General features: G+C 58.4%; 13 protein-coding genes across 13 annotated transcripts in view; 5 read left to right on the top strand and 8 right to left on the bottom strand.

Annotated features, from left to right (window-relative positions):
* UV8b_06866 (uncharacterized protein) overlaps positions 1 to 279 on the bottom strand; it is a gene marked incomplete at both ends in the record, with an annotated part of 972 nt that extends 693 nt beyond the window's left edge. The window contains one exon of the mRNA XM_043144363.1: positions 1 to 279. This exon is cut by the window's left edge and continues 693 nt beyond it. Coding sequence (XP_043000298.1) covers positions 1 to 279 — 279 coding nt within the window.
* A 1,154-nt stretch (positions 280 to 1,433) lies between these two features.
* Positions 1,434 to 2,927, bottom strand: UV8b_06865 (uncharacterized protein; the record flags this gene model as incomplete). The annotated part of the gene is made up of 4 exons (XM_043144362.1): positions 1,434 to 1,717; positions 1,892 to 2,636; positions 2,741 to 2,836; positions 2,913 to 2,927. 4 exons carry the CDS (start codon positions 2,925 to 2,927, stop codon positions 1,434 to 1,436), a joined length of 1,140 nt encoding a protein of 379 aa, XP_043000297.1.
* Positions 2,928 to 3,890: 963 nt separating this feature from the next.
* On the top strand, positions 3,891 to 6,280 carry UV8b_06864 (uncharacterized protein; the record flags this gene model as incomplete). Its single annotated transcript, XM_043144361.1, has 3 exons — positions 3,891 to 4,433; positions 4,528 to 4,632; positions 4,709 to 6,280. The coding sequence occupies 3 exons, from the start codon at positions 3,891 to 3,893 to the stop codon at positions 6,278 to 6,280; spliced, it is 2,220 nt and encodes a 739-aa protein (XP_043000296.1).
* Positions 6,281 to 7,442: 1,162 nt separating this feature from the next.
* UV8b_06863 (uncharacterized protein) lies at positions 7,443 to 8,864 on the bottom strand (the record flags this gene model as incomplete). The annotated part of the gene is made up of 1 exon (XM_043144360.1): positions 7,443 to 8,864. The coding sequence occupies one exon, from the start codon at positions 8,862 to 8,864 to the stop codon at positions 7,443 to 7,445; it is 1,422 nt and encodes a 473-aa protein (XP_043000295.1).
* A 2,633-nt stretch (positions 8,865 to 11,497) lies between these two features.
* On the bottom strand, positions 11,498 to 13,240 carry UV8b_06862 (uncharacterized protein; the record flags this gene model as incomplete). Its single annotated transcript, XM_043144359.1, has 4 exons — positions 11,498 to 11,764; positions 11,884 to 11,925; positions 12,069 to 12,833; positions 12,965 to 13,240. 4 exons carry the CDS (start codon positions 13,238 to 13,240, stop codon positions 11,498 to 11,500), a joined length of 1,350 nt encoding a protein of 449 aa, XP_043000294.1.
* A 1,006-nt stretch (positions 13,241 to 14,246) lies between these two features.
* Positions 14,247 to 15,230, bottom strand: UV8b_06861 (uncharacterized protein; the record flags this gene model as incomplete). Its single annotated transcript, XM_043144358.1, has 2 exons — positions 14,247 to 14,875; positions 14,978 to 15,230. 2 exons carry the CDS (start codon positions 15,228 to 15,230, stop codon positions 14,247 to 14,249), a joined length of 882 nt encoding a protein of 293 aa, XP_043000293.1.
* A 217-nt stretch (positions 15,231 to 15,447) lies between these two features.
* UV8b_06860 (uncharacterized protein) lies at positions 15,448 to 15,931 on the top strand (the record flags this gene model as incomplete). The annotated part of the gene is made up of 4 exons (XM_043144357.1): positions 15,448 to 15,504; positions 15,576 to 15,582; positions 15,639 to 15,718; positions 15,773 to 15,931. The coding sequence occupies 4 exons, from the start codon at positions 15,448 to 15,450 to the stop codon at positions 15,929 to 15,931; spliced, it is 303 nt and encodes a 100-aa protein (XP_043000292.1).
* Positions 15,932 to 15,961: 30 nt separating this feature from the next.
* UV8b_06859 (uncharacterized protein) lies at positions 15,962 to 17,757 on the top strand (the record flags this gene model as incomplete). The annotated part of the gene is made up of 3 exons (XM_043144356.1): positions 15,962 to 16,388; positions 16,488 to 16,743; positions 16,854 to 17,757. 3 exons carry the CDS (start codon positions 15,962 to 15,964, stop codon positions 17,755 to 17,757), a joined length of 1,587 nt encoding a protein of 528 aa, XP_043000291.1.
* Positions 17,758 to 18,395: 638 nt separating this feature from the next.
* On the bottom strand, positions 18,396 to 18,938 carry UV8b_06858 (uncharacterized protein; the record flags this gene model as incomplete). The annotated part of the gene is made up of 3 exons (XM_043144355.1): positions 18,396 to 18,586; positions 18,675 to 18,786; positions 18,879 to 18,938. 3 exons carry the CDS (start codon positions 18,936 to 18,938, stop codon positions 18,396 to 18,398), a joined length of 363 nt encoding a protein of 120 aa, XP_043000290.1.
* Positions 18,939 to 20,508: 1,570 nt separating this feature from the next.
* UV8b_06857 (uncharacterized protein) lies at positions 20,509 to 21,012 on the bottom strand (the record flags this gene model as incomplete). Its single annotated transcript, XM_043144354.1, has 1 exon — positions 20,509 to 21,012. One exon carries the CDS (start codon positions 21,010 to 21,012, stop codon positions 20,509 to 20,511), a length of 504 nt encoding a protein of 167 aa, XP_043000289.1.
* Positions 21,013 to 21,061: 49 nt separating this feature from the next.
* Positions 21,062 to 21,280, top strand: UV8b_06856 (uncharacterized protein; the record flags this gene model as incomplete). The annotated part of the gene is made up of 1 exon (XM_043144353.1): positions 21,062 to 21,280. One exon carries the CDS (start codon positions 21,062 to 21,064, stop codon positions 21,278 to 21,280), a length of 219 nt encoding a protein of 72 aa, XP_043000288.1.
* A 55-nt stretch (positions 21,281 to 21,335) lies between these two features.
* On the top strand, positions 21,336 to 21,698 carry UV8b_06855 (uncharacterized protein; the record flags this gene model as incomplete). The annotated part of the gene is made up of 1 exon (XM_043144352.1): positions 21,336 to 21,698. The coding sequence occupies one exon, from the start codon at positions 21,336 to 21,338 to the stop codon at positions 21,696 to 21,698; it is 363 nt and encodes a 120-aa protein (XP_043000287.1).
* Positions 21,699 to 22,117: 419 nt separating this feature from the next.
* Positions 22,118 to 23,701, bottom strand: UV8b_06854 (uncharacterized protein; the record flags this gene model as incomplete). Its single annotated transcript, XM_043144351.1, has 1 exon — positions 22,118 to 23,701. One exon carries the CDS (start codon positions 23,699 to 23,701, stop codon positions 22,118 to 22,120), a length of 1,584 nt encoding a protein of 527 aa, XP_043000286.1.
* Positions 23,702 to 24,343: the final 642 nt, after the last annotated feature.

The raw sequence follows: 24,343 nt of genomic DNA, 5'->3' as shown, positions 1-24,343 counted from the left end.
CGTCATGAACCTCTTCATCTCCTTGCTCAGCGTCTCGTCCTGGTTGATCCGCCGCACCTTGTCGTCCCAGCCGCGCGCCCGCTCCCCGTCCGCCTTCCGGAACGCCTTGGCGACGCACTTCTCGCACGCCCACCGGTACCGCGCCACGACGAGCCTGCGCTGCTGCGACACCAGCAAGCACCGCCGCCGCCCGCGGCACCCCGCCGCCGTGCAGCCGATCTTGTACTCTGAGTGGTGCCGGCACAACAGGTGCTGCAGGACGCCCGTGCAGCACGGCATCGCCAATACCAAACTCGCCCAGCCGGAACTCCTCCAGCCGGCGAAGCCCGATCCGCGTTCGGGAGCAGGGGCAGCACACGGAAAGAATTTTTTTTTTTTTTTTTTTTTTTTTTTTGAATAGGCCGAAGAACCGGTAGCGGATTATGGACGGCGGCAGCGCGGACAAGAGACGGCGTGACGAGGCTAGTTGAACCGTCCGGACTAGCTTGGGGGAAAGGAAATTGTCGTGGGTCTGAGTCGGTGGATAGAGAGAGAGCTGAAGGGGGCGGGATTTGTCCTGTCGCACGTCTGGGTGAGTGCTTCTATATCTGTCTTATGCTGGGCGGATGGAGCCGGCCGTCTTTCTGGCTCGGGAGTAGACGTACTGCCCAGACCAGCTTATGAAACCTGACGCCCAAGTCAAGGCAGCTGAGTGGCAGGTAGAACTGTTTTTTTTTTTTTTTTTTTTTTTTTTTTTTTCCTTAGCAACTGTTACAACTCCAACCGGCAAGCGTGTCCTGTGCCTAGCGTCCCCGCGGGTTTTAAACAATTTCTCCCGCGTTATTGTTTTCCAACCGAGGCGAGAAGAGTTTGCCAGCGCGTTGGCGCTGCTGCAGCCACCGAGCTTCCTGGGTGTGTGTATCCCCAAATACAGTTTCTCGTGACGCGCCGGTCAAAAGGGGGCGTTTGGAGGCAGCAAAGGTCGATACAAAGGACACGTTATAGAGCCACGGCTGGTTCATCATGGGCGACCGAAGGAAAGGGGGGAGTTGCGGTAACAGGCGGTCGGTCGCGTTGATCAGCAGTAGTCTATGGAAAGAGAAAGGTTACCTACAATGGCCCCCGTCGTGAGGCTGCCCTGGGGTGATTTCTGTGCCTGGTGATTGTGTCATGTGCACCGCTAGCCACGTCTAAAGGGCGCGACGGAAGCCTCCTAGGACGCCAAACACGGGGAGAGAAAGAGAAGCCGCGTTTGAAACCCACACTCGGTTCTACATTGCGGTGACCCAACGACTCTGGAGCCACGCAACGCCAGGAAGTCAACAGAGATTGCGGGCACGCAAAGCAAGAAGCAGAGAGAGAAAAAAAAAGGACAAAAAAAAAGGGGGGGGTGGATGTACGAGAAAAGGAAAAGGGTTTGCGCATCGTGGCACGCTCCGTCGCCCAGCGGAGGGTCAATGGGCGCTCGTCGCATCAGGGCTCAAGCTCCTCGAGCACAGGGTCTGGCCGGCCAGTCTCTTGTAGCCATCGAAATGGGTGGGAGGCGCGCCGTTGCCGGGACTGATGGAGGTACCGCTGGGGGCCTTCTCGTTGGACACAAGGCCCTTGGTCTGGACAAAGGCGCTGGAGCGGACGTGGTAGGGATCGCGCTCGTAGTACTTGTCCAGGATGGGATGTACCATGACGGTTTGGCGGTGAATGGTGAGGATAGAGTTTGTAGGTACGTTTACCCAGTTTTCTGGAGGGAATTCGTTAGCACCTGCATAAGATTTGGGGGAAAGACACTATTCCTGCCGTCTGCCCCAAACGGGAAAGGGGGGGAGAACTAAATAAAAAAAAAAGAAAAAAAAAGAAAAGAAAAACGAGAATAGAAAATATCGGAAAAATAAAAACATGACACAGGCGTGGCTACCTCGTTCAAAAGTTAGTGGCTCGCTGGCTACCAAAACAATGTCGGCGCCCTTGTCCTTGCGTTCCATCTGGTACTGCCTGTCGTTGGGATCCGACGTTCTCGTCACCCACTGCGTCCCTGACGAGTAGTACAAGCTCGCCGCTTCGTCCTTGGAGCTGCTAATGTACCTCGTGCAGATGACGCTGTGGCCGTCCGTCAAGGCAAAGTTGAGCAGACTCCTCGTGTCCACGTCTTCATCGCGCAGGACGTCGGCGGGGATCGAGTCGGTCAGCTCGTTGATCTGGGCAATGGTCTGCTCCACGGCCCTCCGCAGCACGGTGGGGCCGAAGCCGGTTTCTGGCGAGGCGCTTGGGTCGTGTCCTAGGCGCTCGAGGGTGTCGAGGAAGAGGGCGAATGCCCACTCGCTGTCGGTGCCCCCCTTGACCTGCAAGTACCACTTGTCCGCCAGGCGGTGACCGAGCTTGCGCTTGATGTGCTTCCATCCGCCGAGGCCGCCGTTGTGCATCCACATGAGGCTGGCGTGCGTGAAGGGGTGGCAGTTGTCTTCGCTGAGGGATCCCTCGGTCGTGGCGCGGACATGGCCGAATATGAGGCGCGAGGCCGTCTTGGACGCGATTCTCTGCAGGTTGGTGCAGTTCCACGCCGGTATGGTGGAGGTGAAGAGGCAGGGAGCGGCGCCGAGCTTGGGGTCGGTGTAGAAGCCGATTCCGAACCCGTCCGCGTTGTTCTGGCCGCGCCGCGTGTCCTGGTTGGCCGCGCCGCGCACCCGGGGGGGTCAGCATCGATTTTTGCCCGGCGAGCAAGGGCGTGACGTTGCGCGCGCGCGCGCGTGTGTGTGTCTGCGCTTACCAGGCGTAGTCGTGAGTCAAAGGATTGCTTCAGTATGGAATGGGTGGGATCGAGAATAAGCTTCGACAGCAGAATCTCGTCGCTTCCTTTGTACACCTGTTGAACCTTAGCAACGGGCAGAATCCAGGGGGCGGGCGGCCGGGATCGGACACGCCCCTCGTCAGCGACCTACCAAGAAACGGCACATGATTGGGCTCAGATGCGGTGCATGCAGCCAGAGCGATACCAAAAGGCCAAATCTCTGGCAAATGAACTGACTGCTGGACCTGCAGGAAGTCGTGTGTCGGAGGAAGAAGCAGTTGAACGGGGATTGGGGAGGACAGCAGATGGTGAATCGAGTTCAGAAATGACACCACCGTCCATACATGTACCGTTGCCAGCTGTGGCTGCGGCGGTTGTGGCGGTTGTGGCAGCTGGCGGCTGGCGGCTGACGGCTGACGGCTGGCAGCAGTGGCTCGGGCCAGCAGATGGAGATGGACAGGATAGGATGGCACGTGCACAGCTTACGGCGCGTATCCAATTGCTTGCCGCCATCGGCTCGCAGCTGGATCCGCCCACCGCGCCAAACTCACGACAACAACAGGACACACCCCAAAGAGGCAAGCCAGCCTTGGTCTTCCGCATCAGACGAGTCTTCTGTGTTCTTGCGTGTTGAGGAAGTGGCTTTGTGAGGGCAAATGGGCCTACCCTTGGATGCCAGGTCGTTGGACCGGGCGGAAGGGGCTGCCCCCCCCAACTGCCGCCGCCCCGAGCTGCCTGGAGAGCCCCACCCCCCACCCCCCGGGGACCTGAGCTCCGTAATTCGACGCGAGAAAGTGCCAATTTACACGCCCGTCGCGTTTTTGCCACGACCGCGTCCCGCAAACCCGCCCCCCCCCCCCAATCCAATCCCAGCCTCAGCTTGCAACCCGCAGGCCGCCTCGATAAAACCTCCCCCAAGACCCGGTTCCCGTGCAAAGCTGCCCAGCATTCAGCATTCATCATTCATCGTTCATCGTTCATCGCTCGTCGTTCATCATTCATCGTATAGCTTGGTTTACTGCTCCGCACCCCTTTCCCTGCCACGCACCCGTTGCGGGTACCCTCCGCCTGTTCTTTCCATCAGACCCGACTCACCTCGTCTCCCAAGCCTCGCTCCCCGGCGAGCAACATGCATCATCATCATGCCTCTTCCGGCCCCGAGGCATGGCTGTCCAGTCCAACCACCACGCCCTCCTCGCCCGCAATAAATCCTTTTCCGTCACCGACTCGAAGCTGCCGCCGCAAGGAGAAGCGTAACCCGTCAGTCACGCCAAGGAGGTTCGGTCGTTTCTTTACGCCACGCTCGGCTCTGCCCTTGGAGAACCGAACGACTCTCGGGCTCCTCAGTGCGTCCGCTACAAACAGACAACCCATATCCCCACAGTCCTTGGCCGACGACCCGCTCAGCTCGGATCCGATATGCCCTTCGTCGCCTCTAGACGGCATGGAATACCTCGATGGCTCTGGTGACAAGAGGAAGAGGTGTGAACGAACCCAGCCAGCCGTCAAGAGACGACGCGGGCTGGTCGTGGATGATATGGCACCTCCGCCTCTGCGTTTGCCGACCGCAAGAAGCTTCCACATGTCGCGGGATGGCCATGTGCAAATGACGGAGACCCGCGTTGAACCGGAGCCGACAGATGATCTTGACGACAGGCGAAGAGCTACCTTGGTTCGTATCCTGCTGTCTCGCCCCCCCCCCCCCCCCATAGACTTGAAATAAACCTGCCCCTTGCTGACCTTTTCTTTTTTTTTTTGGCCCCCAGAGTCACTTCTTCAAAGCTAGCCGCAGTGGTGGTGGAGTTGGTTCGAAAGCACAGTCGTTTCCTGCGGCACCCAGTGTTCAACCATCGGAGCTGAAAACAAACCTGGTACGAGATTGAGCCGGCAAACGTGGTTTGTCGCAGTCGTCGACGACTCGGAAATGTCCTAACCAAGAGAGTACAGACGTTGGAAGGCTACCAGCCAAGACCCATCCGCAAGTTCCGAAACCGCGGCTTTGAGGCCCAGCTCCTAGACCGCGAGCACGGCTTCTCCGCTCACACTGGGAGGCGCCACCTCGCTTACCCGGCCGGCGATGCCAGGATGCACACCGCTTCGTTCTGCAGCCGAAGCCATGACGTTCATCAATGCACCTCATATGACGGCCAGGGCAACACGATCCCGTTCAGTCTCGCGAGCTGCCACGGCGCTCCAGTCACTGCCATTGGTGACGAGCAAGGCTACGTGCGGCTCTTCAACACGGAGACATCCGACAGTCGCGTAGAGTCCAAGGTTGATGCCTACGTCAAGGTTCACGACAACGCCATTATGGACCTGGACTTTTCCCACGACGACCTGCGACTAGCGACTGCCTGCGGGGACCGATGCGGCAAGGTTGTTGACGTCGTCACGCAGACTGTGGCTGTTGAGCTGGCCGGGGGTCACTGGGACTCTCTGCGGCAGGTTGCTTTCCAGCCCGGCAGCGCAAACGGCAACGCCCTGGCCACGTCGGACCGAGCCGGGCGGGTTCAGATCTGGGACCTGCGCTGCTCTTCAATGCCCACAAACTGCTTCTCCGCCGCCGCCGCCCTGTTCGGCAGGGGGAGCCGGAACACGATGCTGGACCCCTTTGCGGGCAAAACCGTCAACACCATGGACAACGCCCACGAACGCACGATCCAAGGCATCACGTCGTCGGCGTCGGTGACGGCCATCAAGTGGCTGCCGGCCGGGCGGGAGCACCTGTTGCTGACCGCGTCGGAAGCCAACGCCAGCATCAAGCTGTGGGACACGCGGTACGTCAAGCCGCGACGCCAAGCCGAGGAGACGCCCCTCGCGGTGACGCAGCAGCCGGCGTCGCACGCGTGGCGCTCGTACGGCATCACGTCGCTCGCCCTCGGCACCGACGCCGCGCGCCTGTACGCGGTGTGCAAGGACAGCACCGTGTACGCCTACTCGACGGCGCACCTGATGCTGGGCCGCGCCCCCGAGCTCGAGGACGGCGCGGCCAAGCGCAAGCCCGGCGGGGCCGAGGGCCTGGGGCCCCTGTACGGGCTCAAGCACGACATGTTCCGCGCGTCGTCGTTTTACGTCAAGTGCTCCCTGCGGGCCAGCACCGGCGTCAACGACCACCAGCCGGAGCTCTTGGCCGTCGGCAGCACCGACTGCTGCGCGGTGCTCTTCCCCACCGACGAGCGCCGCATGGGCTCCGCGTGGGCCAAGCAGGCGCACGAGCAGCAGCCGGTCGGCGGGCCTGGGCCTGGACCTGGGCCTGGGCCTGGGCCGTCGTCGCCCCTGGCCATCTACCGGTCGGGCACGGCCCTGGTGCAAGGGCACAGCCGCGAGGTGACGACGCTGAGCTGGTCGTACGACGGCAAGCTCGTCACCGCCTCGGACGACTACATTGTCCGGCAGTGGCAGTCGGACGGGGACACGGCTCGGCACCTGCGCCAGGTCGGCGACTTTGGGGGGGAGCGACACATGGCCGGCTGGGCAGAAGCGGGCGGTGGTGACTGGGACGCGGACGACGACGAATGAGTTGCAGTGAAGGGCATGATTTTCTGTTTATTCTTTTTTTTTTTTTTTTTTTTTTTTTTTTGCTCGTTTATTTTCTTTTTCTGTTTTTTTTCCCTTTGTCCCCATTATACCAAACATGTCATTGCTTGATTTTAGCCTGCATAGCCAGCGAGGAAGTATTGAATGCTACACTACGCTACACGGTGGAACATCGCCCGTCCGTCCGTCCGTCTGTCCGCCCATTGATTGACCCGTGACGCTGGCTGACTGTGGCGTTGACGCTTGTTGCTTGCCAGCCCTGGCAGACGGCCCTGGCAGACGGCATGACGCGCTGCGCGGGACACCCGGCGCAGCTGCTGAACATGCAATGCAGTACATGCGCACACCGTCCGTCCGTGCTGGCTGACCGCCTAATGCAGGGGTCGCGTGAGGGCGGGGTGCTCGCATGTGCTTTACCTGTCCGGTGCGGTGCGTACATGTATCATGGCAGCCCGGCTCGGGGCCGGGACGGACGGGCGGCATCTCGCAGCCGGGCGGGATCGGAGACGAAGCGGCCGTTGCTGCCGGGGTGCGTGCGCTGGGAGCGCGAGGGACCGAGGGATGGAGGAGAGCGAGAGGCGAGAGAGAGGGGCGAGGCAAAGGAGAAAGAAGTGAGGCAAGAAGAACAAGAAGCAAGAAAGGGAATGAAAAATATAATAAAGAAGAAGCGAAGCAAGAAGTAAGAACAAGAAGCAAGAAACAGAAAAAAAAAAAAAGAAAAAAAAAGAAGTAAAGCAAGAAGTAAGAATAAGAAGCAAGAACCAGAAGAAAAAAAAGGAAAGTGACGCAAAAAGTAAGAATAAGAAGCAAGCAATTGAATTAAAAAATAGAATAAAAAAAAAAGTAAAATAAGAAGTAAGAATAAAAAGCAAGAAATAGAAAAAAAAAAGAAAAAAAAAAAGAAAAAAAAAAGAGAAATACGAAATACAAACAAGAAAAAAAAAAGAAATATTTTCGCCGCACCTGGATCTCTGGTTATGCGGGCAGCAAAAAAGACGCACATCTCCGTATGGAGCACCCCGGTTCCGCACAACACGTACAACAACAACATACAACACTAGAGTCTGCGACGAACCGGCTGCAACAATTTCACACCTCATCTCCTCCATTACTAGGCCGGGCACACCAGCCCCTCTACACCAAACTACCCCGTCGAGGCCCGGCGCCCCGAAAATACGGCCCCCAGGATAATCACCCCGATGACTATCCCCAACACCCACGTGGCTACTTGTTCCCGACCAAGGCGCTTGGAAGCCATCCCGAGGCTTTCGGCCATATCCCCCGTCGCCGCATCCCCTGCCTTACGGTGGGTCCGTGAGGCTTGCGGCACAGCCCTTTCAAACCTCACAGACTTTGACATGGCCGGGCACAACTCTATCGCGGCGGCCCCAAGGGCGGCCGGAATTGTTGGATGGTTGTCCCAGCTTGGGTAGAGCGCACTCTGCTCTTCCTGCTCCTGCTGCTCCTCCTCCTGATCTTCCTCCTCCTCCTCCTCCTCCTCCTCCCCCTCCTCCCCATCCCCGGCTTCCAATTGCTCCTCGGCCGAGGCCTTGCTCCTTGTGCAACTCCGGGCGTTGCGTTCTCTCGTCACCAGCACGCTGTCACGGAAGCGGTTGGCCACAGGGTGTGTAATGACAGTGGCCAGCGAGCTGGTCGACTCTCTCCTGCCGTCCGGTCTGGCCACTACCCTGTCCAGCTGAGCCACCACCAGAATCATGTTCTCGAATATGCAAATGGCTTCTTGCACAATGTCGTGCTTTTGGCGGTAGCTGAGCGACTCTTCCGACTCTGCCAGGACGTGCTTGAATTCTCGCTTCAAATCCTCGCCGTCAAAGGGAGTGTCGAAATGGAAGAACCGCAGAGGCAGGCCTTGGGCCTCTCGGGACGCCGGCTGTGATGGACCCGCCCGCCCTGAGCTCGGCGCCCAAGACGGCTCGGACGGATGATGGCCAGGTGCGGCCGCGGGGACTGGTTGCGCCCAAAACTCGGCGCCCGCCGACTCGAGAGTCGCTCGTATAAAGCGACCCCCTGCGAAGAGCGCCATGAACATTATGTACGAGTACGACAGCAGCACATGAGGCTTGTTCTTGATGGCGCGTCGAATGTGCTTGACAAACTCTGCCAGGTGGCCAGTCTCGCCAACAGCGTCCATTTGCTCCCTCGTCACCTTTTCCGACCATCCGGTCATGACCCGAACATCACTTACAAGCCGATCCGAACGCATCAACCGCGGGATATACAGCCTGTCCAACGTTTGCCGCAGCGTCTCCGACTCGCGTGGTCTCTGCGGGCCTCTCTCGCGGTTGCTCGACGAGGATTCTTGACGAGGCCCAGTTGGATTGGTGAGAAAATCAAGCCACAGGGACTCAAACGTCAGGTATATCGGCGCAACGTGCAGCAACCCGTGTGTGTACGGAAACGGGTCAGCTGCTCGAGGAGGTAGGGCCAACGGCAGCCGGGCAATAATAAGCTTGTTAAGCTTGGCGTGTATAGGTCGAGTGGCGGCGGCAATCGACTCGGCCAACGGTCGATCATGGCGGAAAGAATCGAGAGGTGTTGCAGACATGACTGTAGGAAGCCGTGGTAGTTGATGGCAAAAGGGGGGGGGGGGGATAGAATATAATAAGTAAGACTAGAAATAAAAAACCAAACAAAAAAAGGGAGAAAAAGGGGGAAAGAAAAAAAACGGCGATAGGAATTTAAGGAAGAAGAGCAACTGCGGTAATGTGATTCCAAAGAAGAGCGGCCAAGTTGGGATTAAGATGATGGCTTTTATAGGTCCAGTTCGTATCTTGCAATTGTAGGTTCTTGTCCGGTAAACGAGAGGAGCCCTTTTGCTCAGCGAAGGGTGTCTATCAATGCGGCCGCAGAGAAAGAGAGGTCAAGAGCTGCCAGTGCTTCCTTCTGCAGCCAGGCTTCCTTCTCCTACAGCCAGGCTTCCCTTGGATCAGTTCAGACCAGCAGCTGCTGCTGAGAGGCGTTGCTGCCAAACGAGCGAGAAGAAGCGAATGACGAATCATAAAGAGCCGAGCTCATGCATTCGTTATCTGCCGCTGCATTTGCATGATATAAAAGCCGAGGCGGCTTTATCACGCCCAGACGGCTCCCACGGGTGTGTTTGGGTGTTTTGGTCGTACAGTTGGCGAGTCCAGGCCTGCAAATAAACAGTACGTCCAAGTTTGCGACCCGACGGGCTTGCCCTTGCTTCATCTGGCACCAGACAGCTGACGGCCAAGATTTATTTCGTACTATTGGGAACCCGGGGCCGGAGTCGACTGGGCCTTTGGGCGAGCAGGATTTGAGCCGCACTTGTTGCGAAACGCCGCCGCGGCGCCTCCTCTCGCCTTGGAAGACGACGGACGACACAAACCCGCGGTTGGGGGAAGAAGAGAGATGGGACTTTTTGGTTGGCATGGATGGAGAAGCACCAGCAGTTCTTCCCCCCCAGGTGCAGTGGAGGAGACTGGAGCGCGGGCGAAGCAGGTTTCCAGCAGAGACACACACACACACTGAATCAAATGCTGCTTCATCTTGCCCGGATTTCTGGTCTGCTCCAAGGCCATGTGGCCCACCCGATCCGATTTTCCTCGGGGGAGGAAAATGGGAAAATGGGAAATCAAACGCGGAAAAGGAAAGAACGACGGCCGAAAGCATGAAGCATCTTGCCCACTTTTTTGCCAGTCCAGTCCGCCGATCGAGAAATACATGGCCCATCGGGATTGCTCACGTGCCGGGACGCCAAAACCGGGATGCCCTTTACTCGGTACAGTATTTTCCCAACTCCCAAGCCTTGGCAGATTGCAGGAGAGTGAGAAGAAAAAAAAAAAAGACGGCAAAGTGACGATAATGGTCATGAGAGTAGCCTGGGAGTTTTTTTTTTGGGGGGGGAATGCGAGAGAAAGAGTGACGAGGGTTCGCATCAACCTATGAAACTAAACTCCAGCCGAAAAACAGAGGTGCGTGTGAAGTGAAGCCATGCAGGTCGTCTTTGTCGTTTTTGTCGTGTCGTCCGTCGTTCGTGTTTCCGAATCGGGCAACGGCAAACATTTGACGTGATGCGATGTGATGGAGCCATTCAGGACGGAGCAGGTATCGCCGCAGATGAAGCCCAACAATGGCGTCCGTCACATTCTTTATTTTTTATTTTTTATTCTTATTTTCATCGGCACCGTTGACTTTTTTTTGGGTTGCAAAAGCAGGCCCCCCCCCCCCACCCCTGGTCTGGTCAGTCAGTCATTGACGTCGGGATCCCCAGGGGCTGGACCGCACCGTCGGCGGGATTTGGCGAACGCGCGGGGCCGCAGCGCGTGCGATGCCACATCGACAAACGCCAGACATGACAATGACACATGCCGAGATTTCAATTCTCTCCAGCCTTTGCCCCCGACCCCTGTGGTCCCCTGCTCCGCGTGCGCCGTGCTACGCGTCGTGTTCCTTGCATTGCATTGCAGCAACCGCCTTTGTCCAAGTTTGCCTGGGCCAAGGGGGCGACGTCGACGTCGACGTCGGACAGACAGCGTGCCACCACCTGCGTGCTTTCCTACCGCCTCATAATGCGTACATGGCAAAGTCTCATAATGCGTGCATAGCAAAGTACCCGAGTGTATATATCCGAACTGCAGAGCCGGGGCCCCTCGCCTCTGCCGTGACACCATGCGGCCGACGCCACTCCTATTGTCTTTTCTATCTAGCATCCTCAAGAGACCACACGTCGGGCCCCGTCTTGATATCAAACCGTCTCCAGAAGGCCCGCCATCGTCAACTTGCTCCCCCAGAGTTGAACCACCAACCAGACTGCTTTCCCCAAGCGGTAGGTGAACTCTCTTGCGGCCCCGCCTCTCGACGGCAAGGGAGGCATGGAAACCCTGTCAATCACGGGCTGCCAATTTCATGGACTGCAACAGCGTTCTCGGCTTTTTTTTTTTTTTTACCAATGCAGCCAGCAGCCAGCAGCACATGTGCCAACGGGACAGACAGCCCTTCGTGTCCAGGAGCCATCAGCGCCATCAGCGCCATCAGCCATCAGCCATCAGCCATCAGCCATCAGCCATCAGCCGTCAGCCGTCACCCATCAAGACATGCAATCTACGGCAAAACCTGCCGTTTCCGCCCCGGTCCAACAAGACAAAACCATTACTCCTTCTCCCAAGCTCGCAGCCCAAAGACCCCGTCCATTCCATCCACCGAACCCAAACCTGTCTATACCGTATGCCCGTCTTGGTGACCAGCTGCTGCATGTCGTCCCTCATCCTCGCGGCTTTCGTGATTCACAAACACAAACGACACAAACACCACCGCAGCCCCGATCCAGTACACAAAGCTCGAGTACTGCCCGTACTGTATCATCTCTCCAATCAAAGATAGCGGAATCGTAAGGGATATCCCAACCGTCACGACCAGCGGAGTGGTTAGAAGCATGGCAAATGCCCAAGACATGTCGCTTATGTAGGACGACAGAGAGTTGACCTGTGCATCTCGGTCAGAAATTTCCTCCTTTGTCGCCCTCCCTTCCCTTCCCTGGGCGTCTTGGCCAGCAGGCAGGCCCGAGCAGGTCTCAGCAAGTTCCTAGTAAAAAAGAAACTCACAATTATTATGATCCAGATTGTACCCGTAGGAGGCAGCTCAAACTAAGGGGGCCCCCATCTTTTGTCAATAAGCGCTACAGGTAGCAAGCAGGGCAAGGGCAGACAGACGCATGGCGGCGCATGTCGGCCCGTGACAGCGACGGGGAGGGGGGGAAAGCAGCGTTGCTTCTGCCGTTGACACTTACTGGCTCAACATTTGTCCAATGAAGGATAAAAAACAATGGCCACAGCAGCACCAGGTTGATGGCGCCGACCAACCCGAAGAAGAGCTTCATGTTCACCCTGTCCTCGTGACCCAGCCGTCTCTTCATAACTGTGACATACATGCCGTACACAATGGCGCTGAAAAAGGCCATGGCGTCGCCAATGGCAATCTGCCCCGGCGTCTTGTGCGGAAACGACCCTCTGTTCTCGTCGCTCTCTCCGGACAAGTCGACCGTCGAGATCAAGACAATACCTACCAGGGAGGCCATGACGCCAACCAGCTTGCGCACGCTAAACGCCTCTACCCGCATCAGGGCGCAAAAGACCAAGGTCCACACACTACTCGTCGACGTGAGAATAGTCACGCTCGCAACGCTCGTAAACTCCAAGCATGCCGATGCAAAGTAGTTGGCTAGAAACCACAGCATGCAAAACTCCAGGCTGAGCACCAACGTCTCGCGGAAGCTGAGCTGTTCTTGGCCGTCGGCCAAGACATGTCCCCCGGCGCCCTCGGCACTCGCCATTGATCCGTCGCCTCTTGAAGCATCGTCTTCAGTCGCTGCTTTTCTGTATGCTCCTCGCTGCTTGTGCTCCGCCCAAATTTGCGCCAAGTCGCTCCGTACGCCTTGGATGCCGCTTCTGAATGCGTATTTGGCGAACATTGGTATCAGCGAGACGGCAAAGACTGACGTGTTTACGTAGACGAGAAAGAACGGTTTGTCGTATGTATGGTCGGAAAAAATGAACTGTATTGTCCAGTCAATACCGCTTGCTCGTTGGCTCGAATCGCTGCTTCTTTTTGCTTCGCCGCAACTATGCCGGCGTGTCGCCAGTGCAGAAGGGGAGGAAGACGGGAAAACATTGCGAGCCCACTTACGCTGGCAAGAAAGTTGGATAGTGTCCAGAGGAAGACGGTCACCAAAAGCAGACAAATGCCCAAGGTTCGCCTCGCAACACCTCCGAGTCCCATGCTAGCCCAGAATCCCGTCTGTTTCACGCGAGCGAGGCGCTGCAGCTGCAGCGAGCCACTTGATGCCATCAGCTCCACCGCTTCCTCGTCTCCAACAGACAATCTGAAACTATCGGATGGAATTGTCGATGCAGAGCTAGCGGGGGCGTCTTTGGCCGCTTGTCGCAGGTTCGAAGTCGTCATGGTGGCTCATTGGCGGAGACGGTGATGATTCGCAGGATAAAGGCTAGAGGAATGATGAAGAAACAAATAAATGGAACATGGAACGGATTGTAAGGACAAGAAAAATATTTTAAAAAAAAATTGGAAAAAAGAAGAAGAACAGGAACAAGAAGAAGAACAAGAACAAGATTATTCGACTAGCTCTTTTCTTTATTTCCACCTCGGAAACCAACCCAAAGCCAGGGAGGGGATCAGGGGATCTAGGAACTCGCAGACGGACGTCTCATGTGAGGCTGCACCGCAGGGATCCCATACGCGCAAACGCAGACACGGCTGGGACGGACGCGAGTAAGAACGAACGGAAGGACTTTCGAAAGAAAACCGTCGGCGGTTCTATCCATCAAGGCGCGCAAAGTCGACGGGGAATGCGATCTTCTGAAAGCGACAGCGACAGCGACAGCGACAGCGACAGCGACAGCGACTGTGGCAAGGATGGCTCTGGGGGGAGGGATGTGGAGGAGTCGAGAGATGCTTGATTGCTGACGTGCCTGTGCCCCTTGCCCCAGCCTGATGCATGCAGTACCCCTTTGGCCGTCATAAGGCAGCAACTTGCAAGCAAGCATTTGCTCTGGCAGACCCACACACACACCGGGTGCCTTGTAGCCTGGTGGGCCCATGTACTCCGTAGCCTGATAGCCTGATGGGCAATGGCGGTAACTAACCCAAGTACCGGACCCATGTACCGTAACCGTACCGTACCGTACCGTAGGTACCTGTCGACGCAAGTCTTTGAGTCTTGCGAGACCAAGGCCTCAGAGCTACTAGCATGCGAGAACGGAACCAACAAGATCCGGAAACTGTAAACCTTTTGCCAGGTTTAATTTTCTTCCCACTTAAAACATTTATCTGTATGTTTAATCTCTTTATAACCCCAACTTTGTCCTTACTCGCTTCTCCTCCCACGACGCCGCCTCTTTTCGATTCAACCACCACAAGACTGATCCCCCCGCCGCGAGACTCGTCGTACTCATGGCTCGACAACCATGGATTCGGCATCCATCCCCTTCCCCTCGGTCAGGACACCCGCTTTCCTCAACACGTTCACGCAACCCTTGACCACGTCAAGCTTCACGCCTGCCGTCTTGGTCGTAAAGTTGACCGTCTTTAACCACTCCCTCGCATCGGGCTCAGTGTACCCCAGCTCCGTGGAAATATACTTGACGGCCTCTTCCTGGTTCTCGATGAAATACTTGACTCCTTCATCTAGCTTCTCGAACAAGGTCTTGACGCGCAGGTCCACGGCAGAGCCAGAGGCGAGCTTTGTCGACGCCACAACCTGCCAACTGCTCCAGGGAGTGTAAATGTCGCCCACGTGGCGAATCTCCCCAGAGTCATAATACTTTTTAGACGTGAAATACTCCCACATGAAGAAATCGGCCTCGCCCGAGTTTACCGCGTTGCGAAGATTCTCAAAGTTGTGGAGCACCACCGTGTCAGAGAAGCTGACATTCTCGCTCAGCCAGCCTTGCTGGTCGGCCAGGACGTAGCCCATTACATACGAGCCGGAGCCGATGCGAGAGACGCCGATTTTTTTGCCCTTGAGGGAGTCCACTGAGGCGATCTCGAGGCGTTTGGCGCCGGTCGATATAGCCCAGCCTGAATTTCCACAGACCGACGTCATCAGCGTTTTGTTCCGGATTCTTTTTTTTTTTTTCAAAGGAAAAAAGATGCATGGATTGGATCAAGGGCATGACTGACGCAACGGAGTATCAACGTATGTGCCAACGAGGCGATACCCTCCGTCACCCTCGATGTCTTCTTTGCCGAGGCCGGCGATCCACCCTTCAGTCAGGCCAATACCGACGTCGATTTCTCCCGCCCGCAAAGCAGTAATCATATGTCCTGTTCCGGAAGGAAAGGACACCAGGTTGGCGTCGAGGCTAAAGTGTTTATGGGCGAAGTGGAGTGGAGTGGAGAAATGTTCTGGCACGTAACCGATGGATAGAGACATTGCGAGCGGTGTTGAAGCGATGATGCGGTGATGCGATGATGCGACGATGCGATGATGTGAAATGTGATGATGTGATGATGCTGGCAAGGTACGATGCTGCTGCAGGCTTGTTCTTGTCTACGGATGGTACGGGTCGATGCTCAGCCAAGCGACTCGCTCGTGCTTTTATAGGCGCAATCCGTCCATCGTCAAGCTCCGGTTTTGCCGCGTCAAGCAGATGCAAAAGCTTATCTCTGCAGTTGTGGAGACGGCAAACCACCCGTCCAGTACCAAGGTTAGATACCTAACCTAGTTCCTGTCTGGTGAAAACACGTCAAGGCATTGGCGGCTAACGACGGTCCTTAGGTACCCGGTAGGTTCCACCAGGCTTGATCGGCTGGGCCGGGCAGTGCAGCCCTGGCTGGCCAGCTGTTGCCGGTATGCCGCCGGCCCGCAGTTGGGCTTGCCCTAGCTACCTGCCGCCCAAGTCCCTGACGGCCAGTCAAAAGGTAGGTAGATACCTACCCAGAGGTAGCTGACTAGTCGCTTACAAGTTCTGTCAGGTTCCGACCCTTTTTATCAATCTCCGTCTCCATCGACACACGCGAATCTTCTCGCCGCAACATCCCACGTTTCGGCGATTCAATCTTTCGGGCACTCTGCAGACTGCAGGCTACTTGTCCCAGCTTTGCACCTGCAGGAACCAGAGCCCACGTGCATGAGAGCTTGCCATCCTCATCAAAACGCCCCCAATGTGTGGGGTTGGATTGGAGCCGGAGATGGATTCCGAGCACGAGGAGGCGCCTTTACTTGCCCGCCGTGACGGGGGCCGAGCAGGCCGGCCACAGTCAGCAGACACAGGTTTCAGCGCAGGAGCCCTTGCTAACGAGCAACCAGATCAATCCTTGCCTAGGCGCCCGGTAATCCAGGCGGCCCCGTGGCAGGCGAAAACTCCCGCCATGATTGTCTTTCTGGCGGCCGTCATGATGTTTGGCATCACATCCAGCGGCATGATGCTGCTCGTGCCCATTTACCGCCTTATCGAAGACGCTCTCTGTCATGTGCATTACAAAGACGACAGCCCAGGTCTGATGGACGAGATGAAGTGCAAGGTGGATAGTGTGCAGTCACAGCTGGCCTCGTTGCTCGGCTGGTGTGGCCTGGTGAATTCCGTCATGAGCGCGTCTCCCTCTCTTTCCCCTCTTGTCCCGCATCGCGGGTATACGAAGAAGAAAAATAGGAAGAAAAAGAACACAGAAGCTAACCCACGCCGGTTAGCATTGATTGTCGCTTTCCCACATGGCATGCTTGCTGACCGCATCGGACGAAAGCCCACGGCCGTCCTCGCGTACGGCGGCTTTGCTGTCTCAAGCTGCTTCGCGCCCCTTATGCTTGCCGGGTTTCAGCACCATGTTAGGAGAAACCCGTACGTCCTCATGATTGGCTCACTCTGGGTGCTGGTAGGCGGCGGCGTGCCAGTCTTGCTCAACACCCTCTACGCAATGGCGGCCGATGTGAGCACGGAGCAAGAAAAGTAAGTCCCTTGGCCCGCTTCCTCCGTTCTCCGGTTCCCGCTTCTTTTCCCCCTTTCCTCTCTTTCTCCGAGTCTTTTTTCTGTGGACGGCTGCTTACAGGTGACGATAGAGCTGCGAGCTTTCTGTACCTGACCTTTGGTGCTACACTCGGCGGTTTAATCGGGCCTCTCCTCGCGGGCTTACTAATGACCACGTATGGCCCGTGGATACCTATACATGTCGCCCTCCTCGCCACCCCCTTCATGCTGGCCCTTTTTTTTCTGATTCCAGAAACGCTCAGCTTGGAGACCAAGGCGCAGGAGAACCCCGACCAAACCATGTTGCAAGCCTTCAGGGGACACTTGGGGAAAGGACTGGAGGACTTGTCGCATTCGCTGGACATGGTCAAGAACCACAACATCCCCCTCGTGCTCTTGACCTTTTTTTTCCAGTCGGCCAGGTTCTACGCCTATACTTCGCTGCTGGCGCAGTACATCAGCAAGCACTTTGGATGGAAGCTCGCCCAGACGAGCCTGCTGCTGTCCCCGCTGGGGGTCCTCAATCTCGTCGTCCTCGTGGCACTGCCCAAGGTTTCCGACATGTTGGTGTCCCGGCGCTGCAGATTCACGGTTTTCGCAAAGGACCTGTTTCTGACCCAAGCGTCGACGCTTCTCATCGCGGCGGGTGCTCTGGTCGAAGCCCTGAGCCACAATGTCGCGCTCTTCCTGTGCGGCCTGTTGATCGGGACGCTTGGCGCTGCAGACAGCCCGCTCGCCAGAGCCACGGTATCGCACCACGTCGACGCCAAGTCCACCTCGAAGCTATACGCTCTCGTCGGCATCGCGGAGGTCGCTGGATCTTTTATTGCCGGCCCGGTATTGGCCAGGCTGTTCAACATTGGCTTGGAGCGCAAGGGTATCTTTGTAGGTCTTCCGTGGTTTTACGTGGCTTTCTTGTCGGTCGTCGCCCTGCTTGCACTGCTGTTCGTCAGCCCGCCAAAGAAGGCTGCGCTCGCCGAGGAGGCATGTCAGTGACTGCGACGCAAGGCGGGGATGACGCGTCGTGCCCGCAATGAGCTCCTTTGCAGGGCGAGAATCGCGCATTTCATCAGGAGTCTACCGACACGCTCTCAAAGATCAAAGCGGCGGTTTTCACCATGCCGACTACTGCTCCTGAAGCGAGCCGCGCAACGCCATTCAGCCTCGAGATGGCGCGAGCTTGTCTGCAAGGCGTTTCTGCTGGCCGGGGGCTCTCACCCCAACCTGCCGCGGCTTCTTCACTCGTGGTTTTGGCCCAATCCGTGTCCCGCACTGGAACGAGACCTAGGAATTCCGCGGTATAATGCAACCAGGGAGCCAAGTGCTCTGGTGCGGCGGCGTCTATACCATTGTCCGGGGGCCAGAATGCAAAAGCTTTGTGTGAATGTTTTCCTCTGCACGGGTGGCTGTCCGACTGTTTGCGTACGTCTTTTGATTTCTCAACGTCTGCTCTGCGGGAACGTGGGAGTAAAACCACCCTGACAATACTCACGCTTGTACATGAAGTCGCGGAAAGCCCGAGGTTGTCTTTGCAAGCAAGAAAGGGGGGGGTGGAAATTCCGCAAGGAGCTGGGGACCCGTCACCGCCGACTCGAGTTCCCCCCCACCCCGGCACGGCAAGATATCCCAAGCCTCTAACGCAGGAGAGCAGAATAGCCCTGGAGGGCGCCCATGACCCCAACAGCAACCGCGTTCGGAGCGACCCCATTCCTCGCGTACCACCAGCCGCTAACCCACATGATGGCAACCATGGCCCCAGCAACCGACCTGTGGACAGGATCCCCCAGGAGCGCCGGGTCCCTGGACCAGGCGTAGTTGACGAGGGCTACAGCAATCCAAGTCAGCCCACACGCGTCAACCTTGGGGGAGCACAAGGGGGCAGCAGGGGGGGGGGGGGGGGGGGGGGGAAGTACCGTTCATGACGAAGAAGCCGCTGCCCTGGAACCAGCCCGCTCGGGCGCATGCGGAAGCGCGTCTGGGCAGAGACTGAAACTTGGCATTTGCCTGCCAGTCTTGGGCGCCGACCTGCTCCGAGTCCTGCGGGTCAGTGTTTTGTTTGGGGCTTGGCCCCGAGGGGAAAATTAAAAAAAAGACAGCTGGGATGTGCAACAACGCACAGTGTGTGCCAGGGACAGCAGCAGCCAGCCCAGCGCTGTGATGCGGAGAGACTGCGCCATTTGGCTGTTGTTGCTTGCGGCGGCGAGCACCGGCGGGGAGACGGGACGGGCGGGGATAGCGGCAGGTGCGTTGCGGTGCGGTGCGGGTTTGGTGGTGGGCGGCGAGAGCGGGAACCCGAAACCGGGCTGCTTATATGTGTTTTCGGGGCGGTTTGTTGTCTGCGGCAAAAGCTGTTCACGGAGGACGAGGCGAGACGAGACGAGACGAGAAGAGACCTCGGCTGAGCGAAAAGGGGGACGGGGGGTGTTGATTGCAGCTCCACCCCCCCTTCCGCCCCACAGCCCCCACAGTAGCAGAGTTCCTCATCAGGCGCCACGAGGCGGCCCGAAACATGAACATTTCCGTGATGATTCTTCTTTTTTTTTTTTCCCCCTTTTTTTTCTTTTTTCCCTTTTATTTTTATATTTTTTTTTCCTTGCTTCGAGTTGTGTTGCCACCCGCGGCCTCTTGGGCAAGCAAGCACAGTCGCGTGCTTACCCCCGCCCCGTGGGGTGACCCCAGCTGCTTCCGCACCGCCAACGGAATCAGACGTGGAGAACATCGCCGACTTCCCTGCAGACACCCCCACGCCTCCACACCTTCCTTGCGCCGTTCCATCACGCCACGACCAAAGCACCCTGATCAACTCCCAGCAGAGCGACTCCCATTCCCGGATGGCCTTCCCCAGCCGCTGGCAGCGCTTCACTCGGGGACGGAGCGCCGGAAGCCAGCGCCGCCCGGAATCACTGCCGCGCCGACTCGACCCAAGCAAGCACAAGCAGCGGCCGCCGGGCGCAAAAACAACAACCCCCCCCTCCCCCCCCCCCCGCCCTTCCCCGGGGACCACCGGCCGACGGCGCGGCTTTTCTGCGATAGGCTACCGCCCTCGCTCAAGCCTTTTGTAAAGCAGACGAATGCTGCGCGCGATGGATGCGGGCCGCGCAGGGTTTGCCGCGCACATATGGGGGGGCGAGCTGCGGAAAGAAAAGAAAAATTAAAAAGGGCAGACGGCGACACACCTCCCTGGAGCGACTGGGACAACAAAACCACTTCGTGTGCGTAAGCGTCGGCAAAACATTCAACGTGAGGTGCGAGGTTGGTTGTACGGGTGTCGTCCGGGTGCGCTTGTATCACCACAATGCAGGTTTTGCCGACGTGGGGGGGGGGGGGGGGGGGGGAAGTTCATCATCTCGCGGCTCGCATGGTCTCTCGGCTGCCAAACACGCAGAAAACGCATTTAAACCGTCCGCCGTCGACCTGGGAGGTCTGGCCGCTCCATCCAAACCTCCAGCTCGCTTGGGGCCCGCTCATCCAAATAACTTGCCTTTTGTGCGAGAAGCAAGCAAGAACACTTGGCGTACTCTATGTCTTGAGAAACGGGACAGTGCCCCTCCGACGACCTCGCACCAGCTGAACGACCCTTCCCGGTCCACCAAGGGGAAAGCAAAAAAAAAAAAAAGAAATTAACAAATAACAAACAAAAAACACGAGAACGAAAGACGAAAGAAAAGCGCGACGGGCCCCCGTTCGAGGCGAATAGAAGGGAACGTCGACCGCCTTCGGACTGACGGTCCACCATGTGCAAGACCATCATCTGGCTTCTTCCATGTCCCACCTGTCCGGGCCACACTGAGCTGGGGCGCGACAGCACGCCGCTTTGTTTCGATGCCCAGCGAGCGCGATACCCTTCCCGGGGCGGCTGCAAGGAGGGCATCTGGAACGAGTACGTGATTCGCAACCGCGGGTCGTCGAGGCTCTGCAGGCAGTGCCAGGCGGTGCTTGTCGAGGGCACACGCGAGCTGCAGACGAATGGCAGGCGAGGAGTGTGACGAGCTTTGGCCTTTTTACTTCCTTTCTCCGTCTTCGTCTTGGTCTTGTCGGTCTTCTTTGTCCTCGTCTTCGTCCATGTCTTTGCTGGATCAATGTAGCCAACGGTCTTGGCTCTGTAATACAGGCTTGAGGAGTCATGAGCGACTTCGTCTTGGTCTTTGTGGGGATCAGGCGGTATTGGCTCTGTAATCGCGGCGGATACCAGTTTGAGGAGTAATGAGCGACTTGGTCTTGGTCTTTGTGGGGATCAAGCGGTGTAGTCATGGCGGATACGATACCAGGCTTGAGGAGTAAGGAGTGAGTTGAGGAACCTATGCCAAGCGTGTTCTGTCATCCCAGTAGCTTGGGAACAAATCGAGAGCAGAAAGAAGCTAGGGACGAATCAATCAACGTCCAGCCGCCTCGGGCCAACCTTGGCAACACCGTCGTCCTTCCGTACAGTGAGGAAGAAGATGCCGTCTGGTACCGTGCCACGGACTGGGCTCCGCCCACGCCGGCCGCCGTACCTGTTCCGGCTCCACGATGCCTTTAGCCCAAGAACCCAACCCGTGGCCGGAAACTCGGCGGTCATCCCTCCCCGTCGCTGGATGGGATCCAAACCCGCTGCAGCGCTCCTTGCAGCTGGCCCCGGCCGCCGAATCCGTCCAGCGTATCTGGCCGCAAACCCGGGCCCTCGCGCCGATAAACAGTCGGCGCCCCAGCAGCACGGCCGCCTTTTCGCACCACGTCGTCGCGCGGCCACATCGTCCCGGGGTCGAGTCTGTATCGTGTTTCCGCCCTGGCTGCGTCCCGGGGGCATATTCGAGAGGGCGGCTGCGCATGCGGTCGAGAAACGGTCCAGGAAGAAAGAGGGTTCAGGCGGAAACGAAGCAAAGGAGAAAAAGTACGACGAGTTCCATGGTGCGCTCTGCGGAGGTCTCCGACTCTCTCGGTACAGTACATGGCAGTGACGTGACGTATGTATGTACCTTGGGTACCTGCCGAAACTCGGTCCAGTCTGGACAGGCCCGTCCTCCCGGACCAATAAGCGGCCCGCCCAGGCCCGTCCTCCCAATCCAGCGCCACGCATCCCTCCCGCACAGCCTCCGCCCACCCAGCCACACCCGCCCCCTCGCAGCGGATTGCCTCCGTACTGTACGGAGCATTCCGTACTCCGTGGCCAAAGTGCTGGTTCAGTATCAACCAAACGCTACTGCATACGGGCAGCACGACGACATGATATGCAAAAAAGCCGCCAAGAGCCAGCCAGCACCTGCAGAATATAAACTCCAGCCATGCTACCGTATAGCCCCGCAGCGCTAACCCCCTCGCAAAAGAGCTTCACCCCCCCCCCCCCCCCCGCACTGGGCTGAGTCCCATCCCGGCTCGCCTACTTCATCATGTACGAAAGATCCGGGAGTCCGCGCACAATGCTCTCCACGACGCCGCTGTCGGACGCGCCCGACCCCCCGGGCTGGTGGCCGTGTTCGCTCCTTTCACCGGCGCGCGCTGCCGGCATGCCTGGGCGGCCGAGAGGGTCCGCTTCTCTCGGACAAGACACCATTTCGCCCCAGTCGTCTTCGTCGTCGTCGTCGTCGTCGTCGTCGTCGTCAGCCCGACCAGATAGCTCGTCGGCCGTCTCTGCCGGGGCGCGATTCGCCGTTCCCTCCACGCCAGTCGGCTCGCCTGGCGGCTGCTCGTGCGCCCGGCCAGACTCTTCCACGCCATTACGCACCGCCGACGCAGGGCCACCGGCGCTCCACCCCGAGGATACTGCGGTCGGCGACGTCGTCGTCGTCGTCGTCGTCGTCGTCGCGTCCAGCCCAGCCGACAGCTGCCTGCCGCGAGACCTGCTCTGCTCTTGCTTCCGCCCCAGCAGTAGTTCGTCAATCTTGATGCAAGGCCCCCCCGTGTCCCAGTTGAACAGGCTCGCCCCTGCGCGCCCGCATCTCGCAGCGCCCAACGCAGCCGGTCCTGCGGCCGGGTGTGCCCCCATCCACCGCCGGACATGGAGCAGGGTGTCCTTCCGGGTCTGCGAGTTGGCCCACGACACGCGCACGTAGTTCTCGCCTTGGCTGCTGCCGTGTCTGCGCAAAGAGCCGAGCCGGGACAAGCGGTGCCACGCGCTCCGTTGAGAGGCCGACGTGAACGCGTGCTCGTCTGCGACGTGGGGGCGTTCGTGGTGCTCGCCGTTGGAGGAGCATGGCACGCCGGGGAACAGCGCGTCCAGCTGTGACAGGTCGATAGGACACCGGGCCGGGCGCGGCGTCGCTGGCGGTTCCGCCGCGGGGGCGCTTCGCGACGCAGCAGGCAGGTCTGTGTCGTCCTCGGCAGCAACCTGATCAACGACGTCACGCTTGCCCGCCGCGTCTATCCGAGACAGCCCCGAGATCAAAGTGTCCTTGTCCGTGCCGTTGTACTTTTCCGCCGGCTCCTGCACCCCGCAAGCCTGTCGATTGGCCTCGCCGCCCCCCTTGGAACCAAACGCTCGCTCAGGTGGTTCCGGCTTCTCGTCCTCAACCCACGCTCCGTCTTCAGCCCCCGCAGGATGCAGAGGATCGCTCCCACCCTCGGAACGCGGCATCACAGTCGAGGCGGCGTCACCCAGCAGCGCTTCCTCTCCCACACCGACCGCCGAGTCTGCCCCCTCGCCTCGGGCCGCGTGATTCGCCGCCCCTTGGGACAAGCCCCAAGCATCCGCAGACGCCAATCTAGCCGTAGCCCGCTCGCGCCCTGTTGGCCCCAAAGGCAGGCTCGCGCTCCATGTCGCACTGGCATCCCCGCCAGGGTCTGCATCGTCCCATGATCGCCAGGCGCCGTCGACGCTGCCTTCCCCGGGATCGCGACTCCACGGCGTGAGAAACCGTGGCGTCAGGGGGGTCTGGATATCGGGTTGCTTCGGCTCGGGCGGAAGGCGGGCGTTGTCTCGGGCGGTGCGTTCTGTTGTCCAGGGGGAGCTCCACGGGTCCTCCATGCCTACGAGGTTGGGGCTGGCGGATGTTGAACCATGGCCACTGGTCTGTTCGACCAACGACTAAGACGGGGGGAAGGAGGTGACCCGAGGTGGCCGATGGGTTGGCTGTTCACGACGGTATAAGCCGGATCGCCCGTCGGTTGGGTTCGAGCAAGGAGAGGAAAACGCCCGAGATGATGGTGCGAGCTTCTGCGGGATATCGGTTGCGGCGGCGCGGTCTTGTGATGACGGCCGATGCGAGACAGGGGAAGCAGCCGAATGCAGGAACGGAAGGCCCAGGATGCTGATGAACATGGAAGCGAAGCCGAGTACGGTTGCGTCTGTTGGCAGCGACGAGCCGCATCGTCGTCGACACAGAGCAGGGCCTGTCTGTCTGGGCTGTGGCTGTACATTGTAATGGCAGCCGGGCAGTGCCGGGCCTCGTAATTAGACGCCCCACACCGCCCGCCCGTGCATCAGATTGACGTGCCTCAAGCTTCAAGCTTCACCACAACATCGCCCTGCTCCACAGTACGTACGTCAATAGCACTGTCTCTACCGAGTACTCCGTTCACAGCACGACAGCACGACAGCACGGGTGCCCATTGCACAGCAGGTACATGGTTGCAACTACGCCTTCGCGTCAAGCAAAAAAAATTTCTC

The sequence above is a fragment of the Ustilaginoidea virens genome, chromosome 5 (assembly GCF_000687475.1).
Source record: "Ustilaginoidea virens chromosome 5, complete sequence".
NCBI classification, from domain to species: Eukaryota; Fungi; Ascomycota; class Sordariomycetes; order Hypocreales; family Clavicipitaceae; genus Ustilaginoidea; species Ustilaginoidea virens.
Note: the sequence above shows the minus strand (reverse complement) of the source record. Positions and strands in the feature narration are given on the sequence as shown.